Source organism: Dipodomys ordii, unplaced genomic scaffold (assembly GCF_000151885.1).
Source record: "Dipodomys ordii isolate 6190 unplaced genomic scaffold, Dord_2.0 Scaffold101, whole genome shotgun sequence".
In the NCBI taxonomy this organism is placed as follows: Eukaryota; Metazoa; Chordata; class Mammalia; order Rodentia; family Heteromyidae; genus Dipodomys; species Dipodomys ordii.
Genome location: NW_012267317.1, coordinates 3,551,605 through 3,569,167, shown reverse-complemented (window position 1 = coordinate 3,569,167; position 17,563 = coordinate 3,551,605). Strand labels below are relative to the sequence as shown.

General features: G+C 48.3%; 1 protein-coding gene across 2 annotated transcripts in view; it reads left to right on the top strand.

The window, feature by feature from the left end:
- The window catches only part of Nub1 (negative regulator of ubiquitin-like proteins 1), a 24,167-nt gene extending 7,442 nt beyond the window's left edge, over positions 1–16,725 (top strand). Inside the window, exons 3-15 of one of the 2 annotated variants that reach the window (XM_013027240.1) lie at positions 771–938; positions 2,088–2,146; positions 3,739–3,809; positions 5,913–6,095; positions 6,198–6,286; positions 7,569–7,675; positions 10,091–10,277; positions 10,709–10,816; positions 11,440–11,592; positions 13,193–13,339; positions 15,079–15,174; positions 15,640–15,817; positions 15,946–16,725. In XM_013027240.1, coding sequence (XP_012882694.1) covers positions 771–938; positions 2,088–2,146; positions 3,739–3,809; positions 5,913–6,095; positions 6,198–6,286; positions 7,569–7,675; positions 10,091–10,277; positions 10,709–10,816; positions 11,440–11,592; positions 13,193–13,339; positions 15,079–15,174; positions 15,640–15,817; positions 15,946–16,124 — 1,725 coding nt within the window. In that variant the 3' untranslated portion in view covers positions 16,125–16,725. The remainder of the gene's footprint in view (positions 1–770; positions 939–2,087; positions 2,147–3,738; positions 3,810–5,912; positions 6,096–6,197; positions 6,287–7,568; positions 7,676–10,090; positions 10,278–10,708; positions 10,817–11,439; positions 11,593–13,192; positions 13,340–15,078; positions 15,175–15,639; positions 15,818–15,945) is intronic. The other variant, XM_013027241.1, reaches the window with a different exon arrangement.
- The last annotated feature ends 838 nt before the right edge of the window (positions 16,726–17,563 follow it).

Genomic DNA, 17,563 nt, shown 5'->3' with positions numbered 1-17,563 from the left:
CTGTAGCTCAAGTGGTAGAGCGCTAGCCTTGAGCTGAAGAGCTGAGGGACAGCGCTCAGGCCCAGAGTTCAAGCCCCATGACTGACAAAAAAAAAAAAAAGACACAGCTCAATATTTGACTTTTTGGTGGCTAACTGGAGATAAGAGTCTCATGGACTTCCTGCAGGGCTGACTTTGAACTACGATCTCCATCTCCTTAGTAGCTAGGATTATAGGCTTAGTAGCTAGGATTATAGGCGTGAGCCACCAGTGCCTGACTTAATCTCTTCTGCTTTACTTTGGTGGATCACGCCTGTAATCCTAGTTACTCATGAAGCTGAGATCTAAAGATGATCAGAGTTTGAAGCCAGCCTGGGCAGACAAATCTGGAAACTTATCTCTAGCCAGCAAAAAACTGGAAATGGAGATAGGACTCAAGCGGTAGAGCACCAGCCATAAGTGGGAAAAGCCAGGCAGTGGCCCTAAGGTGAAGCTCCAGTACAAAAATGAATAGTCGTTTCTTACTGTTTTCTGGTCACAAAGATCATAAACTACTCTTCCTGTCCTCAGAATAGTCCCAATTGTTTTCACATTTTCTGCTGAGCCTGTTCTACTGTCTGTCTGTGGAATTTCTCTTTCCTGGGATCATAAGAGCCATGACTGGATTTCCATATGCCATACATAAACTCCTCAGTTTCTGCCCCACAGGCCCTTGTGCCCTTTCCTGGCTTGCCTGTGCTCATTTCTCATTGGCATTGCATTGAGCTCTCCTTGCTGCTGCTTCTTCCTAGGACCTTGCCAAGAAGTACTCTGACAAGCTAGACTGCTGTGAAAATGAAGTTGAGAATATAATAGAAGAAATACGTTGCAAAGCAATCGAGCGTGGAACAGGAAATGAAAATTACAAGACAACAGGAATTGCAACAATTGAGGTGTTTTTACCTGCAAGGCTACGAAAAGTGAGTAATTCCTTCAAATTAACTTTGGAACCAATACTTAGTGATGTGATCCCAGGAATTGTTTTTGTTCAACTATAGTCCTAAATTAAAATTTCTTTAGGCCACTTTCCATTGGCTGTTGAGGTTCTGGAGCCCAGTCCCAAGGTTTGTTCTTTTTGGCTGCTCAGAGCTTCCCCCCCGTCAGTCATGGAGCTTGAACTCTGGGTCTGGGCAGTGTCCCTCAGGTCTCCGGATCAAGGCTAGCACTCTACCATTTGAGCCTCAGTGCTACTTCCAGTGTTGTGGTGGTTCATTGGAGATGAGAGTTTCAGGGACTTTCCCTCCTGGGCTGGCTTTGAACCTCCATCCTCAGACCTCAGCCTCCTGACTGGGACAGGCAGGCACCGCTGGCACAATGATTCAGAGCTCAGGATTAGTGGTCAGGATTTGCTGTGAGCTAAAGTGGCCACCAGGCTTTTTAGAGAACACTCTCAAGCCACAGTTCCCTTTCCCTGCTCTGCTGCTTGCTCAGGCAGGGCCTCAGCGGCTCCGTAATGCTACTGTGGCCAGACAAGTGCCTTAGCACCGGCCATGTGACCATTTCCAGAGCTGGGAGTATATGTATGTAAAATGTATGTGAGGATTCATGATCACGCCACTCATACAGGCAAACCTGGAGGAAATTCCAAACGTCCAGGAGTATATGAATGGACAAACAAGTGGCATTGTCATATAATAGAAAACTACTTACTAGTGAATAATGAAATACGAGTACGTACACAACACTGGTGAACCTCAAATCATGTGGAATCAAAGGCCACACTGTACAATCTATTACAAAATGTTCAGAACAAGCAAATCTGTAGAGAGAGGGGCTGGGGAAAGAAGGGAAGAAATGGTAGGGCAAGGCATGGTATTTGAGGGAAAGTGAATGAAAGTGTTGTGAAATTTGGTTCTAAGGTTGGCTGCCCCTGTGACTGGTGCTTGGCAGCCTACTGCGGCCCCTTGGAGGACGTTCACGGCACCTTGTCAGCTCCAGCCCCCTTGGTTTTTCCAGACATTTTAGTCCTGGACCAGGGACGAGGTTTATATCCTCAGATGTCAGTTTTTCTGTTCTCATAGCTCGATAGCTCCAAGTAACATTTTATTTTGTTTCTCATTTTTAAACAGGACAGGAAGAGCTTGCTAGAGACCCGACTGCACGTCACTGGCAGAGATCTGAGGTCTAAGTAAGTACCTGACGCTGTTCGGGTGCTGTGCTCCTCTGTACACTGGTTCATTTGATCCTTCTGGTCTTCCTGCAAGTAGGTAGCATGGGTCCTATCCTCACTTTATAGCAGAGAAAGCTGAGACTGGTCAGGGAGGGCTTTTGGGACTCACACTGACATGTGAGAGGCCCAGAACCACTGGACAAACTGCTTGCTCCTCTCTGTCCAGGGCAGCTTCAGGTGGAGCTGGGAAGTGCTGACCTACCATCACAGGTGCTCAGCCCACACAGAAAGGAGTAGATGAGGAACAGACATGGGAGAGAGTCTGGTTCAGCAGATTGTGAGAGGTTTTGGTGCTGGTACTGAGACTTGAACTCAGGGCCTTACACTTTACTTGACTCTACTCACAGCTGGTACTCTACTACTTAAACCATGCCTCCAATTCTGACTTTTTAGTGGTTAACTGGATATGAGTATCCTAGATTTGTCTGTCTAGGCTGGCTTCAAATTTTGATCCTCAGCTCTCTGCCTCCTGAGTAGATAGAGTTCCAGACATGAGCCACCAAGGCCTGTCAGATCACATGTTTTTTTTGTTGTTGTTGTTTTGTTTTTCTGTTCTCAGTGCAATAATAATTTGATGTGATTTCAGGCTGTGTTCTCATCTGTAAAAATACCACATCCTAACTTTGAGATCTGGCAAGTTGTTTCACTGATGGTTTGGGCACCTGCCAGGCTAGCCTATCACTTTCTCCACCTGACTCTGATTATCACCTTTGGTCACTTCAGGCTGTCTAGGGGTGGACTGAAGAAGCTTCCTTCAGTCTGGAGTAGACAGTGGTATGGATGACCTTTGATCTCAGCTTCTCCAAAAAGACCACCCTGGAAGGGAGAGGATTTGCTTCTGACAAACAGAATTCACTTGGCTGTTTTTAAGCCTCCTAATGAAATGGGTAGATAGCACGGCTCATGAGGAAACAAATAGGGAGCAGTTTAAGAAAGGACTTTCCTCCTCCTGTTTCTAGTAGTCCCAAGTGAACCTGCTTGGTTTGAAGAAAAGGTACAAAATGGCAATGATTTAAAAGAAATTTCTTTCTGTTGTTCATGGAGCTTAAACTCAGGGCCTGAGCACTGTCCTTGAGCTCTTTTGCTCAAGGCTGGTGCCCTTCCACTTAGAGCCACAGCTCTACTTCCACTTCGAGTGGCTAATGGGAGATAAGCATCTCAGGGGACGTCTCTGTCAGGCTTCCAACCGCAGTCTTCAGATCTCAGCTTCTTAAGTAGCTAGGATTACAGGTCTGAGCTGCTGACACCTGGCAACTAATTTTTATTTTATTTATTTACTTATTTATTGCCAGTCCTGGGGCTTGAACTCAGGCAGGGCCTGGACACTGTCCTTGAGCCTCTCTGCATACAAGGCTAGTGCTCTACCACTTGAATCACAGTATCACTACTGGCTTTTTCTGTTCATGTAGTACTGAGAAATTGAATCCAGGACTTCATGCATACTAGGCAAGCACTCTACCACATTCCTAGCTCCTAAAATATTTTTAATAGATAATAAACACTTGGTGTTTCTACAGTTCTCACTGGGTTTTTTTCTTTTTTTTTTCCAGAATAGCTGAAACCTTTGGATTTCAAGAAAATTACATCAAGATTGTCATAAATAAGAAACAGCTCCAGCTAGGTATGTTACAGCAAAGAATGCACATCTGTCTAATGCAGAAATAATGGCCTAGATGACAGCCACTGCAGCCGGTATGCGGTGGCTCTGCCATTGGGCACACAACCCTTTACCTGGTGCTTCTGCAGAGGGGAAGTGCTGAGCACTCCGAGCAGCACTTCGCTAGCAAGAACCCCAAGGAACCCAGCCTGCATACCAGCAGCTTGGTGGCTCCTCCTTCTATGAAATACAACAGGGGTGGGGCTTTTTTTGCTTTGTTTTTGTTTTTGTTTAGTACTCTGTTTGAACTCAGGGTCCTGTGCTGGCTAGATAGCCTTTTTTGCTTTTATTTTTCAAAGTGGGTCTCCCTTTTGCCCAGCCTAGCCTAGGCTGTGACCTTGAATTTTTACTTTCTACCTAGCTGAGATTACAGGGTATGTACCACCATGCCAGTTTTTATTGGTTAAAAATGGACGTCTTAAACTAAGAGCTGATAGTTGATGCCTGTAATCCTAGCTACTCAGAAGGCTGAGATCTGAGGACTGCAGTTTGAAGCCAGCCTGGATAGGAAAGGCAATGAGACTCTTTATTGCCAACAAACTACTTAGAAAAAGCTGAAGCTCAAGTGGTAGAGTGCTAGCCTTGAGCAAAACAAGCTCAGGGACAGAGCCTTGGCCCTGAGTTCAAGCCCCAGGACCAGCACCAAAAAAAAAAGAAAGAAAGAAAAAGAATGGAGTCTTAGACTTTTTGCCCAGTTAGTTTCAAAGTATGTTCTTTCCAATCTAAGCCTTCCAGAAATCAAAACAGTTTTTGAGTGTGCCCAGACTGGATGATGTTAATTTCTGTGAGGGCTTTAATGGGGTGCGAAAACTGTAAAATTCAACGCTGGATTAATCTCATCAAAAAGTTCAGGGCTGGGGGCTGGGAAGGTGGCTCAGTGGTAGAGCGCTTGCCTTGTATGCGTGAGGCCCTGGGTTGAATTCCTCAGCACACATAAGTAGAAATAGCCGGATGTGGTGCTATAGCTCAAGTGGTAGAGAGCTCACCTTGAGCTGAAAAGCTGAGGGACAGCGCCCAGGCCCAGAGTTCAGGCCCCATGACTGGCAAAAAAAAAAAAAAAAAGTTCAGGCTGGGAACTGATGGCTCATTCCTGAAATCCTAGCTACTCAGGAAGTTGAGATCTAAGAACCGTGGTTTGAAACCAGCCTGGGCAGACAAATCTGAGGGACGCAGTGATCCCTCACCTATCACAGGAGTTACATTCTAGAGATCCCCACCATAGGTGAAAAATCTATGAAGTCACATAATATATTTTTTTTTGTCGGTCGTGGGACTTGAACTCTGGGCCTGGGCGCTGTCCCTCAGCTCTTCAGCTCAAGGCGAGCACTCTACCACTTGAGCTACAGCGCCACTTCAGGTTTTCTGGTGGTTTATTGGAGATAGGAGTCACGGTCTCTCCTGCCCGGGCTGGCTTTGAACCGTGATCCTCAGATCTCAGCCTCCTGAGTAGCTAGGATTACAGGTGTGAGCCACCAGCGCCCTGCTAAGCCCATGTAATTTTAACAACATATAAAATCCCATATGGGCGCTCACCAGTGACCTCTGATGGAGATGGCGACTTAGGTGGCTGTGAGTGCTGCCGGGATGAAGGCGAGGAGGAGGAGGAGGCAAATGCACTGCACAGCCACGCAGAGCATCGCAGCTCTTCCAAAGGCTCCGCCTCCTCAGGCTCCATCAGGTGGTGTGGGATCTTCGCCCCGGGCCGTAACTTCTACGTTCCTATTAGAGGGGAGGAAAGCTGTGTGTTCATTGCATTTTCTCATTTTCCTTCTATACTGCCTATCACACTGCTCTGCCTGTGGTAGATTCTCAAATACTTGCGCCTTTGATTTGGTCTTAGAGTAGAAAAAAGAAAACTGGGAGGGATGAATTTAGTTGGTTTTGGTTTCAAGTGCCTGAGTTCAGGGCTGCTTAACAGGTACAAAGTTCCACAACTACATTTAAACACATCCTTACCAATGAGAACCTGGTGTTTGCAAGTGTGAATGCAGGCTTTGCAATTCCATTCACACTGGAAATGAATGGTTGTTCAGTGAGCTTACAAGACAGCCATTTTGATGTTTGTAGGAAAAAGCCTTGAAGAACAAGGAGTGACTCACAATGTCAAGGCCATGGTGCTTGAACTAAAACAATCTGAAGAGGATGTGAGGAAAAACTTCCAAGTAGAGGAAGAGGAGCAAAATGAAGCCGAACTCAAAGAGAAACGAATTCAGAGGATGAAAAGAGGACTAGAGATACTGGCAGAGAGAGGTACATGTGGCTTTCGGACAGCACCTTACTTCCACATACAGAGGACCATGAATCATACTGTTGCTGCTGTTTAACCCAAATTAATGGAGTTCTTTGTTCCAGCTGAGATGGTGGATCCAGAAACCATGCCGTACTTGGACATTGCAAACCAGACAGGCAGATCAATCAGAATTCCCCCATCAGAGAGAAAGGTAAGTGCTGGGCCAGTGGGGGCTAGAGTGAGGGGCTGGTGCCTTGTTTACCATCCCTGAGCCAGGCCCAGGTGTACTGACTAGGGTCAGCCTAAATTTAGTGTAAATCACACTTAACGATTTGAGTTATTTCATTTAAAGTTAGTAATATTTATTTTCCTTAATTATTTTCTGCTGGTGTTGGGGCTTGGTGTCAGGGCCTCACACTTTTGGCTTTCTGGTGATTAAGTGTTACAGGCCTTCCTGTTCAGGCTGGCTTTGAACCATGATCCTCACAACTCAGCCTCCTGAGTAGCAAGGATACAGGTGTGAGCCACCGGCACTACTAAGTGATGGTATCTAGATCTTTTGGAACATGTTTATAAGACTGAATTATGTAAAAATTCAAACTTAAAAAATTAACAAACTTCAAAAAGTTCTGGATCACGCTTACCTTTGCTATTAGTATAACAAAATGTCTGCAATAATTAGATTACAAAGCTGGGTATCAGTGGCTCACTCAACGTCTGTAATCCTAGCTACTCGGGAGGCTTGAGATCTGAGGATTGCTGTCTGAAGCCAGCCTGGGCAGGGAAGTCTGTGAGACTCTTATCTCCAACTAAGCACAATTGGAGATATGGTTCAAGTAATAGAGCACCAGCCTTGAGTGAAAAACCTCAGGGACAGCACCCAGTCCCTGAATTCAAGTCCCAGGACTGGCTTGTACACACACAAAAAAAACAGTGTCATCTGGCAAAAATACTTAAAAAAAAAACCTGGCTATTTTTTAATGCATTGAATCTTACAGAGCATTAAGAGTAGATCTAGATCAGCAGATACTAAAAGTGAACAGATAAAAACCTGGCCTGGTCTACTGTAGACCCATAAAACTGAGAGTTCTGCTCCAGTGTTTATATTTTTCTTCCTGCCTGTTAGATTGAGTTGTGGTCTTTCTTACTTTATTTGCTGTTCTTTGTAACTAATATGCTTTTAGTATAACTTGTTTTATATCTTTTTTTTTTTCTCCAGTCATGGGGCTTGAACTCTAGGCCTGGGTGCTGTCCCTGTGCCCTTTAGCTCAAGGCGAGCACTTTACCATTTGAGGTACAGCGCCACTTCTGGTTTTCTGGTGGTTTATTGGAAATAAGAGTCTCAGGGACTTTTCTGCCCAGGCTGGCTTTGAACTGCGATCCTCAGATCTCAGCCTCCTGAGTAGCTAGGATTATAGGCCTGAGCCACCTATGCCCGGCTCCTTGTTTTATATCTTAAAGTGATGTTTTTAGGAATATCTGTTCTTTTCTAGGCACTTATGTTAGCAATGGGCTATCATGAGAAGGGTAGAGCTTTCCTGAAAAGAAAGGAATATGGAATAGCCTTGCCATGTCTTTTGGATGCTGACAGATATTTCTGGTAAGCACTTTCATGCTTGGTGGATCCATTATTAAGGGAAATGATCCAGCTTTCACACGGCCCCTCCCACTCTCATCACTTCAAGTGCTTTGTTCTTGCTTTTGTTTTTCTACCTTCTACTTGAGCCAGGCAGGAAGCACCACTGCAATATGCCATGTTATCTATTTGTGCCAGTCCTGGGGCTTGAACCTGGGGTTCTAGATGCTGTCCTTTTGCTTTTTCACTCAAGGCTAGTGCTTTACCACTTAAGCCACAGCTCCAGTTCTATTTGTTTGGGATTTTTTTGTTTTCTGTCAGAGTGTCTTGGATTTGTCTGTGTGGGCTGGCTTTGAACCACAGTCCTCCATTCTCAGCCTCAGTAGCTAAGATTACAAGCAAGAGCCACCAGCACCCAGCTTATACCATCCTTTTTAAAGCCTTGATTTTCCTAATTAACATGATCAGATTCAAGTTTAGGCCTAATCATTTCAAAGTTATAATATGTAGTGATTTCTTGAAATAGAATATAATGTACCTCAGTAATAGGAGACCTGTGCTTTGCTATCTTTTTGTTTTCATTCTGCCTATAAGATTCTAGGTCAGGTCACACTTAGGCACACATTGGTTTTATTCTTCTTGCTCTTGATATTTATTAATCATGAAAAAGCCTGTTGAGGCTTGTAAGAAATGAGAATGAGTGTGGCAGATAGCCATTGCATTCCTGTGGTTGTCAGGAACTCTCCTGAGTATAGGTCACACCTTAGTCCTCTTCTCCAAAGGAGCAAGTTCTCTGATTAAGCAGCAGAGTGGGAGAGTGCTTGACCTGGTTCTGTGTGTGTGTGTGTGTGTGTGTAAAATGTGATGTGTATTAAAGACTAGACTGTTAAGAGACAATAAATGAAAAAAGAGAGAAACAGTAAATGCAAAAATACTTCTTTAATACATTAGTTTTTTTTGCTCTCCCCAATGGACTCTAAGCCTGCCCTGGAGGAGAGCACTGTGTTAAAGGATAAAGACGAGCAATTCTAAGCCGGGCGCTGGTGGCTCACGCCTGTAATCCTAGCTACTCAGGAGGCTGAGATCTGAGGATCACGGTTCAAAGCCAGCCCGGGCAGGAGAGACCATGAGACTCCTATCTCCAATAAAAACCACCAGAAAACCGGAAGTGGCGCTGTAGCTCAAGTGGTAGAGCGCTCGCCTTGAGCTGAAGAGCTGAGGGACAGCGCCCAGGCCCAGAGTTCAGGCCCCACAACCGACAAAAAAAAAAAAAAAAAAGACGAGCAATTCTGTGTGATTTGGGGCTGCTGAGCGCGTAGCCATAGCCAGGGTGGAAACTTGAGGATGTGCACCCCACTCCCATCACCCCTCCCAACCTCCCCACCCCCGCCTTGGTTTGGGGTCTTGAAGTCAGGGCCTCAGTGCTGTTCCTGAGCCTCTTTGTGCTCAAGGCTAAAGCTCTACCGCTTGAGCCACAGTGTCACTTCCGGTTTTCAGTGGTTAATTGGAGATGAGTCTCATGGCACTTTTCTGCCTGGGCTGGCTTTAAACAACAATCCTCAGATTTCAGCCTCCTGAGTAGCTAGGATTACAGGTGTGAGCCACCAGCGCCCGAGGAGGATGTGCGGTCTTATTTTAAACAGATGGCCTTCCTTATTAAAGAATTGGGATCTAGACTTGCATCATACAGTTTAACAGGCTGGCCTGGAACTATCTCTGTTGTCTAGTCTGGCCTTGATCTCACAGTCCTCCTGCCTCTACTTCTCAAATGCTGGGATTACAGACATGCACCAATAAGTAATGGCCAAACAAGTCGTCATGGTAACTGTCTCTGTCTGCATTCTTCCTAAACCAAACTGCCTTCTACTTATTGTCTTGTCTTTCTTTCCCTGTACTGTGTCCAGCCAGTGGTAAAGTGGCCTTTACTCTGTCCACAGGCCCTCAGAAGTTGAGTGAGGCTCTAGCAGGCATGTGCTAGATTGTTTCCCCCTCTGGAGTGTGATTGAGCACGGGTGCCTTGTCAGAGCCACCACCTGCTAGCCACCGTCCTAGCGAGGGCAAGAGGGGACAATGCCTGGAAAGCAGAGATCACAACCTGTCCCATACCTTGGAGTCACCCAAGGACATCTTAGAAATACAACATCTAGCACGTCTCAGCAGCAGTATTTCTTGCAAAAAGAGGATCAGCTCCTGTGTCTTGGTGGTTCTAGTTGGTAGTTTGGGCCAGCACCACTGTGTTCAAGCTTGGCTTCCTCATGTCCTGGGTCAGGAGTGTTAGGCTGCTATTCCTACGCCTTTTTTTTTCTCTTTTCCACTGGAGGGACTCAGGTTATGTGGTTGACTTTAATCAGCCTATGCAAGACCTGAAGAGAAGTCCAGTAAGTCCCACGAGGCTTCCCGTGGGGCCAGCCGGTCAGTGATGCCTCCTTCTCCTTGCAGTGAGTGCTGCAGGGAGCTGTTGGACACGGTGGATAACTACGCCGTGCTCCAGCTGGACATAGTCTGGTGCTACTTCCGCCTGGAGCAGCTGGAGTGCCTTGATGATGCCGAGAAAAAGTTAAACTTGGCCCAGAACTGCTTTAAAAATTGTTACGGAGAAAATCATCAGAGGCTGGTCCACATCAAAGTATGTCACTGTCCTTTGTTTCATGTCACACATCTTTGGAATCTGTTTATCCCTGTTCCACTAGATCGCTGCCGGGGGTGAGTTGGTCTGGATGTGGCTGTGCAGTGTGTTCTTTGTAAGATTGCAGCATGTGTTACATGTTTCTGAATCTAGCTGTGTCAAACACAGCTTGCTAGTCATAGACCCCCGACAGTCCCCTACCCTGGAGACAGTCAGTGACCTACCTATGTGCTGTAGTGTCCTAGATGGCCGGAGACAGGCATCCCAGCCCCAGTTTCCTCCCATGTGGAGGAGTCTTCACTACTGCATCAGCAGTAGTGAGTCTGTGGACATTATGCCCTGTGAGACAAAGGGAATTGGAAATGTGAACACTGTACACCTGTAATTGCAAACAAGAATGCTTTATCCCCTTAACTTTATCTGATAACTAGGGAAATTGCGGGAAGGAGAAGGTGTTGTTTTTAAGACTCTACCTGCTTCAGGGGATACGAAATTATCACAGTGGGAATGGAGAAGAGGCTCGGGAGTATCTCAGCAAGGTAAGACGACTTCCGGGTAGCCATTTTCATCAGCTCTTCCTAATCCTGGAAGTGAAGAGTACTCTATCAAGCCAGCAGTTTGTGACTTTTGAGAGAAGTGCATCCTCTCCTGTGGTATTCTGTAAACATACTTGTTTGCCTGCAGGCCAGAGGCCTTAATAAGGACAACTCAAAAACAGATGCTGCACCCCAGCATTGTGGGTCGCTCCTGCAGCTGCCTCTGCTACCTGCAGAGGGAGCCAGAGAGTCATCTGACCTCTAAATGAAGAGAGGACCTGGAAGTGGCTATAGGTCATTGACCTTGCCCTAGACTTTACCACCTTGCCAGGCCTTACTGTAAGGGAGAGTAGTGCCCAAACTCAGAGACTTTCGTTAACAAAAATGAAGGGGATCCTGTATAGCAGTTACTTCCACAATACCTCACCCAGTCACCATGCTATATTACAGATAAGTTACATAGACAGTTGTCTGTTTCCATCCTACTGGTTGATAATAGATTGGTTAAAGTTTCCATCTAAAAATCCAACACGGTATTCATGCAGAGAACGGTCGAGTTTCTTTCAGTTTTGCTAAGCTTTTGGGGTTGCTATGGTTACATGACTTGTATTTCTCCCTGTTTGTAGGCAAGTCAGCTCTTTAAAGAGCTGTATATTGATCCGTCGAAAGTTCACAACTTGTTGCAGTTGGGTTTCACGGCCCAGGAAGCCCGGCTTGGCCTGCGAGCCTGTGATGGGAACGTGGATCATGCAGCTACTCACATCTCCAACCGCAGAGAGGTAGCTGGCCACTGCTTCCACAGCCCACGCTCCTGAGGGGCTGTGATGTGTGAGGCAGAGCAGGATTGTTTTAGAAATGCCTGAGCTCCCTAGGGTAGGAAAGAGCAAAGCAGCCCAGCCTGCACGAGGCGTTAATAACAAAGGCATGATTTTTTCACTCCAGATCCAAAAGAAAAGGAGTAACTTGTCTTTTCAGTGAATTGATTTCCAGATGGTATAGCCTCTTACCATGGTGGAGGTTACACAAGCAGTCTTTTTCTTTCAGTCTCTTTCTGGTTCTCAATACCAAAATATGTTTCTGAACACCTTTGTAAAGGGTTTTCCAGCGGGGCAGTTAGGATAATTTAGGCTTAAGTATGTTAAGTAATCTTAAAACCAGGTTCCATGATTCATGCCCATAAATCCCAGCTACTCAGGAGGTGGTAGTGGCAGGATTGCAAGTTCAAGGCCACTCGTGCTGCTGGTAATACCCCATTTCAAAAATAAAATCCAAGCTGGGTGCCAGTGGCTTACGTATGTAATCCAGACTTAGGAGGCTAAGTTAGGGAGGATTTTGATTTGAAGCCAGCAGGAAGAAAATTCCATGTGGTCTTGTCACCAAAATAACCAGCAAAGGCCAGGAGCTGGTGATTCACACCGGTAGTCCTAGGAGACTGAAACATGAGAATAACAGTTAAAAGTGAGTCTGGTTAGAGAAGTCCATTGGGCTCATCTCCAATTAATCAGCAGAAAGCCACAAGTGGAGTTGTGGCTCAAGTGGTAGAGCACTAGCCTTGAGGGATGGGATTGGATTGAATGAATGGTTTGCAAACCTCTTTACATTTTTACTTATTTATTGTTGTGCGGGGCATCAAACCCAGGGCGTTGCACAAGCTAGACAGGTGCTGTGTCACTGATCTGCATTCCCAGCCCTAGTTTTTTTTTTTTTTTCCTCATCCTGAGGCTTGAACTGAGCCTGGGCACTGTCTCTGAGCTCTTTTGCTCAAGGCTAGAACTCTGTGACTTGAGCCACAGCTCCTTTCCCAGCTTTTTTGGTAGTTTAGTGGAGAAAAGAGTCTCACAGACTTTCTTGTTGGAACTGGCTTTGAACTGTAATCCATGGAGCTCAGCCTTCTCAGTAGCAGGCATGAGCCACCGTACTTGACTTTATTTTATTTTTTGTCTTAGCATTAAAATCTCCTTTTTTTAGTCACACTTTTATGTGTGTCTCCATTGTTAGGTGCTTCCAGTTAGGGCCTAGTGGGGCAGAAGGAAGGGACTATAGCTGTTTGCACCCAGCTCAGGCCCCTCCAAGGAGCAGGTTGCACAGCTGTGGGTTGAGCTGTCCTTTGTCCCCCTTGAGCATTCTGTGGGTTCCAAGTATGGCCAGCGGGGGGGGGGGCTCAGCAGCACTCTCGTCACCCAGGAGCCCCCACCATGTGCTGAACCCTGGGCACTTCACCGCAGGGGGGTCCCCACAGAGCAAAGCTCTTCTCCAGGGCTTGACGGGGTGAGAGCAGGTAGCGGAGGTCCCTGTGGCAGCTTTGAGAACCTGCAGGGCACAGGGACACGCGGAGGCCATGCCTGGTCTCTGACTCGGTGGGACTGCTGTCTTCCTAAGGAGCTGGCCCAGATAAGGAGGGAGGAGAAGGAGAAGAAGCGCCGCCGGCTGGAGAGCATCGACTCCCTGAGACGAATGGGCTACTCGGCGCACGCGGCCAAGCGGGCCCTGCACCAGACCAGCGGGAACCTGGAGGAGGCCCTGAAGGTAAGGGCGCCGCCGCCAGGCTCCCAGACCCGCTTCTGCGGCGCCAGCTTGCTTATTAGCTCGTGGGTGCTCTTCCCTGGGTCACAGACCCTCCTTGTAATCTCCGGTCTGATGTGACGGTCAGCTCTGCTGCTCTCCAGCTGAGTGACAGAACACGGGGATGGAGCCTTGCTCCCTCATCAGACCTCCCGACCTGCAGTACACCGCAGGCTTCCATGTAGAACTTGATCTGCAGCAAGAGTTTGATATGAATGCGCGTAATTTCCAAAGTGGTGGAAGAAGAGAATAGTAAAACTTTTGTGTTTTTTCGCCCCTCCCATCGTGGGACTCAAACTCGGGGCCTGGGCTTTGTCCCTAAGATTTTTTGTCAAGGCTAGCTAGCTCTTTATCGCTTGAGTCACAGTTCCACTTCGGTTTTCTGATAAGTCTCCCAGATTTAACTGCCAGGCTGGCTTTGAACTGTGATCCTCAAATCTCAGCCTCCTGAGTAGTAGGATTTCTTTTTTTGACAGTGTCATACCTTCCCTCCCTCTGTACAGTTTTTTTCATAAAATTGTTATTTTAGTATCTAGTTTTATTTAGTATCTCTTGGCAAAGGAGCTTTTTGAAGAAATTCCTGGAAACTACAGATTAATAGTACCTTCACAGAAGACCTGTTTCCTCTTCCATTCTTGTTTTCTTTTTTTTTCCCGTGAGTGTTTTCTTTTTTTTTTTTTCCCGTGAGTGATGTTCCTTAATTGTTTCACTCAGGGCTGGCACTCTCCCATTTGAGCCACAGCTCTGGCTTTTTGCTGGTTAATTGAAGAGTATTATAGACTTTCCTGCCCAGGCTGGCTTTGAACCGTGATCTTCAGCTCTCAGTCTCCTGAGTAGCTAAGATTCTAGGTGTGAGCAGCCGTGCCCAGCAATGAAGTTGTGGCGGGCTCAGGACCTGCGCTGCGTGGCAGCTAGTTGGCATGGAAGACCTTGTCACCAAACACCAGTGGAGACAAACACTGAGCTAAATCCCACAGGCCTGATTCTCTGCTTTCCTCCTCTGCTCTGTGTGTGGGGTTCATGGCAGGCAGCGGGCAGGAGGGGAAGTGAGGAGCAGCTTGCCCCGCACGCCTTTTATCCCATCCCATATTTCAGAAGGCCCCATGGGTTTATTTGAGGCAGGTGCACTACATTTGAGCCACAGTCTCAGCCATGTTGCTTAGTTATTTTTCCAGACAGGGTCTTATGTGTTTGCTTGAGCTTTTGGGCCATGATCCTTTAGAACTCTGTCTTCCACTAGCTAGGGTTGTGGCTTGTGGGTTGAGATGAGATCTCATTAACTTTTTGCAGTCTGGCCTGATGTGCACCTTTGGTGTAGCTGGTATTACAGGTGCATACCACCATGCTTGGCCACCACTCTGCTTGGTTGGTATCCTTGGGGAGCTCTGAGCTGCCTGAGCCTCTGCTGTGGCACTCGCCTCCAGAGCTGAGCTCTGAGCCAGCGGTCTCCACCGTGGCCCCTGCTAGCCTCCATGAGCCTTGACAAGCCTGGCTGCTCTCACCCCACTCTTATCTTGTCCTCAGAATCCCTTCGGTGGGCTTCCCTGATCACAGCCTGGGGTGGGACCCTTTCCCTGCTTCCCTGCCCCTTGCACAGTGCTCCTCACCTGCTGGTCCCCGAGTCCATGGCGCTGGGGCTGTGCCCCCCACGTGTGTGGGGGCTGTGGCTTCACTGGGGATGAGTGATGGTCCCGTGTGTCCAGTTCCTCCTCAGCAATCCTCACCTGTGGTGGCTGCACGGCTCAGAGTCTGACACTAATGGCCACCAAGGAAGCCCTGCCCAGGAGAGCATCGACCAAGTGAGTGAGGGACCCTGGCGCCTGCGTGGGCGGGCGGTTCCGGGCCACAGGTGCCTGCCCGGGAGCCCCTGAGCGAGCCGGCCAGGCAGGGTGCCTGCAGGGCCAGGAGCCGGGGAGGCGTTGACACGATCTGGCCACTTCTCTCATGGATCTAGCTGTAGTGGATTCCTGTCCCATGTGCCGGCTCCATGCACCTTATGTGCCTTGAGCGTGGTGGCCGCTTCACTTGCAGTACTTGTGGCTGGGTGTGAGCAGCACGGTGCTGCCTGGCCTGGCCTGGCCTGGCCGACTCCAGGATCTGTGAACCCAAGTCTTCCAAGACCCCTTCCTGAGGGCTTGAGGCCCACTGGCCAAAGAGCGCCTGCAGGAAGGGCGGTTGTGTGCGTGCTGGGCAGCCTGAGGCGAGGTGGGTCCCGTAGGCCTCAGCCTTGCTCATGAACACGCCTGTCGCTGTGTCCTCCCCAGCTGGTGTACATGGGTTTTGACACAGTTGTGGCCGAAGCCGCGCTGCGGGTGTTTGGGGGCAACGTCCAGCTGGCAGCTCAGACCCTGGCACACCACGGAGGGACCCTTCCTCCCGACCTGCAGTTCTCGGGGGAGGACGACTCCTCTACGCCATCCACGTCTCCTTCGGACTCCGCAGGTAGGCTGCGGCCCCAGCGAGCCCTGTGAACAGAGACCGGGCGCTGGCTGCCACTGGGGCGAACCAACTGCAGCCGGCCCAGGCCACTGTCCTCACACCCCCTCCCCCCAACCTGCTGTGCCCTGCAGGAACCTCAAGCGCCTCCACTGATGAAGACATGGAGACAGAGGCCGTCAACGAGATCTTGGAGGACATCCCCGAGCACGAGGAGGACTACCTGGACTCCACGCTGGAGGATGAAGAGATGATTATCGCAGAGTACTTATCCTACGTAGAACACATAAAGTCAGCCCCTAAGAAAAACTAGAGAATGAACAGAAATAAGTGCTAAGTTTCTGCTTATAAATCCCGTCATTGTGAAAATTCTAATGCAGGCCTTCCTTGTGTTCCATTTGCTGTTGATGGGTTTTGTTCTTTGGTGTAGGAGGGGCCGCAGGGGACCCCCGCAGAGGACAGAGATAAGGGGGACTTGGGAAGGAGCACGCTCTGGCCTGACTCTGCTGTTCCTTCTGGCTCCCGACTCCGCCTCCCTGCCTGCCCATCTACAACCAAAGAGCAGGCTCACCACAGGAGCAAGGGGCCGTGCTCCCTGGGGTCTCGGGGCACAGGGGACAGTTGGGTGTGCTGGGCCCGGCTTGTTTCCTGTGTAGCTCTCAAACCGCTTTTGGAGAGGCCCCTCTGCTCATGCCGGCCAGCCCCGCGCTCGCAGCTGCCATGCTACTCCGGCCTTCCGGCCAAGGGCCGTGTGCTGACAAGGCTCAGTCCCTCCCGGCAAATGCTTTATCTTGAAACAGTGGTTCCTATGAGTTCAGCAAAACACCCACTTAAAATTCAAGGTTGCGATCGCTCCCTATGTGTCAGTCCTTGTTCAAAGTGAAAATCTTGTATTAAATAACATATTAATCAAAGCACCTATTCTAATTAATATTTTGAGACTGCTATCATAAAGTCACGGCTAGCTGTCAGAGACTTAGATGTATTTTTTCCAAGTTTCTGCTGGGGATTTGTCATAGCTGGGTGACAGAAGACTATGCCTTGGGCGTGCGGTCAGCCTTCAATTGACTGAAGTAACTCCTCCCCATGTCCAGCATCCCTCTTGATGTGGCCTGGACAGCAGCCTTCCACTACTCAGCCTGGGGGCGGCAGCTGTGACCGATGGAGCAGCAGATGTGCACAGCGTGGACTGCAGGCTACATGGGCTGTGCCGCCGCCAGGGCTGACTGTGGTGCTTGAGCTGTGCAGCAGGTGCACACAGCACTAGTGTGGCTGAGTGGAAACGGTCTCTCGTCTTTCTTTTACAGTGGAGGGTACTGATGGAAATAAAAGGTGGAAAAGCCCTTTGAAACGTGTTGGCCTAGCTGCAGTAAGTAGCTAAAATGCTCTGTGGTTTGATGTGGGGTTTTTTGGTATCAATACGAGGGCTTGAACTCAGGACCAGAGTGCTATCCCTTAGCCTTTTTTGTTCAAGGCTGGTGCTCTGCCACTTGCACCACAGTTCCACTTGTTTTTGGTGGTTAATTAGAGATGGGTCTCATGGACTGTCTGACTCAGATCTTAGTCTCCTGAGTAGCTGGGATGATAGATAGGAGCCACCAGTACCTGACTGTGGTTTGCCATCTTGAAAACCTCTGTAGTCATGGGCTGTATATATAGATCGCTTGCCTGGCACACATGCCACCCTGGGTTCCACTCCCAGTGATGGTAGTTGCTGCTTTGGAAAGGGCATGGATGGAAAATAGGGCTTGG